Source organism: Perca fluviatilis, chromosome 1, assembly GCF_010015445.1.
Source record: "Perca fluviatilis chromosome 1, GENO_Pfluv_1.0, whole genome shotgun sequence".
NCBI lineage: Eukaryota > Metazoa > Chordata > Actinopteri > Perciformes > Percidae > Perca > Perca fluviatilis.
The window spans coordinates 157870-160400 of NC_053112.1; the positions used below are offsets into that span (position 1 = coordinate 157870).

A 2531-nucleotide genomic window follows, 5' to 3' on the forward strand; every position below is an offset into this window, starting at 1 on the left:
GTGTGTGTGTGTGTGTGTGTGTCTCTGTGTGTGTGTCTCTGTGTGTGTGTGTGTGTGTGTGTTTGTCTCTGTGTGTGTGTCTCTGTGTCTGTGTTTGTCTCTCTGTGTGTGTGTGTGTGTGTGTGTGTTTGTCTCTGTGTGTGTGTGTCTCTGTGTCTGTGTCTGTGTGTGTCTCTGTGTGTGTGTCTCTCTCTCTCTTTGTGTGTTTGTGTCTCTCTTTGTGTGTATGTGTGTACAATTTAAATTTGTATTTCTAATTTATTCAGTATTTTTATCATATCGTCAACTTCTTTATTATTTTATAATTTTTATATTTTTATCCTACCGTCATCGTAAATCCGTGACTCAAATTGTGACTTTACTGTATCGTTAAATCTCTAAAAACAATTACAAAATAAAAGCACCACCAGTTCAGGATGAAGTTGACCTTCTGTTGTCTGATTGTAATTCACTTTGAAGCGTCGTCGTCGTCGTCGTGGCAACCACCTGTCGCTCAGCAGCCATCTGCGGCGCGGGATAATCCCCGTTAGGAAGCAGATTAGAGACGCACACACTCGCACCTCTCCTGCTTTCAGTCGACATGTTCAAAACTGGAATCGTTTCGTTTTCGGGACTCTGGGAGGGGGGCGAAAGATTTCTGGACAAGTCTGAGGATTTTATTGTGAAAGAATTAGAAGATGTTTCCTGAAACCTTTTTGGTGATTTTTGTGGAGACTTTTAAAACAAAATCTGACCCTAAGCTGTGAAAAATGTTGCGCTTTTATTTTGAAAAATTATGGACATTTTGTGTCGTTTTATGAAAGACTGAACACTTTTTGGATGTTGTTTTTAGCTTTTATCGTGGAGATGGGAATAAAATTCACACTTTTATTGTGAAAAATGGACATTTTATGAACTTTTGGGATATTTTTTGTATTTTAATGTGAATATTGGAAAAGAATTGACACTTTTGTTGTGAAAGAGCAACATTTCGGACTTAGTTTTAGCTGTTATTGTGAAGATCGGAATAAAATTCACACATTTATTGTGAAAAATTGACTTTTTATGAAAAGACTCAACAGTTTTTGGGTAATTTTTTTAGATTTGAATGTGAAGATTGGAACAAATGTAACACTTTTATTGTGAAAGATCAACATTTCGGACTTCATTTTAGCCTTTATTGTGAAGATCAGAGCTAAATCCATGCTTTTATTGTGAAAGATGATGCACATTTGGCTGTGCATTTCTTTAATGAAAGACTGAACACCTTTTGGACATTTTTTGGAGCTTTTACTGTGAAAATTGGAACAATATTCATGCTTTTGTTGTGAAGGCTTGGGGCTTTTGAGGCTTTTTGTGACGGATAATACAAGTATGTTGTTTTATTCTGAATGATCCCTTTTGTAGAACTCTGAGCTTTTATTGTGAAGGACTTCCTAAAAAATGTGCTCCTTTTTACAGTTATGGATTTAAAAATCTGGGGGATTTTTTAAAGGAAAGGACTGAATGTTGTTTAGACTTTTATTGTGAAATTTACCTTTTTTATTTGAAAAGCCAGAAAAGAGGCTTTTATTTTGAAGGGTTTGAAAATCTCTAGGGCTGTTTTTATTGTGATTTTTCAGCCATTCAATCAGCCAATCAGCCGCCGGGATGATTTCGTACGTTGAGTGTCTTGGCGGGGAGGGGGCGGGGCCTGCCGTGGGGTCCCGTTGCTGGAACGGCGTTCCCGACGAAGAGTTGGACGAGCTGCTTCCTCGCCAAATAGCCGCCCTGCAGCCAAAAACGGAGGGCAGCCTGCGGCGCCGGCTTCTCAGCGCCAAAATCCACCAGCAACACGGCGCCATCTTGGGACAGAACGCCGCCGAGGCTCATGGGAATCGTTATCCGATACAGGGTGTGTGTGTGTGTGTGTGTTGTGTGTGTGTTGCGTGTGTGTGTGTGGATGTGTGTGCGCCTGTACTTGTGTGTGCCTGTGTATTTGTCCTGTTAGCTGTGTGGCTTCCTGTGTGGCTTGTGCTGTTGTATTCCTGTTAGCGTACTGTTAGCTTCTCCTGTTAGCTTCTCCTGTTAGATTCCCCTGTTAGCTTCTCCTGTTAGCTTCTCCTGTTAGCTTCTCCTGTTAGCTTCCCCTGTTAGCTTCTCCTGTTAGCTTCCCTGTTAGCTTCTCCTGTTAGCTTCTCCTGTTAGCTTCTCCTGTTAGCTTCTCCTGTTAGCTTCTCCTGTTAGCTTCTCCTGTTAGCTTCTCCTGTTAGCTTCTCCTGTTAGCTTCTCCTGTTAGCTTTTCCTGTTAGCTTCTCCTGTTAGCTTCTCCTGTTAGCTTCTCCTGTTAGCTTCTCCTGTTAGCTTCTCCTGTTAGCTTCTCCTGTTAGCTTCCCCTGTTAGCTTCTCCTGTTAGCTTCTCCTGTTAGCTTCTCCTGTTAGCTTCTCCTGTTAGCTTCTCCTGTTAGCTTCTCCTGTTAGCTTGTTAGCCTCCTGTTAGCTTCTCCTGTTAGCTTCCCCTGTTAGCTTCTCCTGTTAGCTTCCCTGTTAGCTTCCCCTGTTAGCTTCTCCTG

General features: G+C 41.7%; 1 protein-coding gene across 1 annotated transcript in view; it reads left to right on the forward strand.

Annotated features, from left to right (window-relative positions):
* The first annotated feature begins 521 nt into the window (after nt 1-521).
* LOC120560058 (serine-rich adhesin for platelets-like) overlaps nt 522-2531 on the forward strand; it is a 23913-nt gene continuing 21903 nt past the window's right edge. Inside the window, exon 1 of the mRNA XM_039802163.1 lies at nt 522-1873. Within this exon, the coding sequence (XP_039658097.1) occupies nt 1630-1873 (244 nt within the window). The 5' untranslated portion in view covers nt 522-1629. The remainder of the gene's footprint in view (nt 1874-2531) is intronic.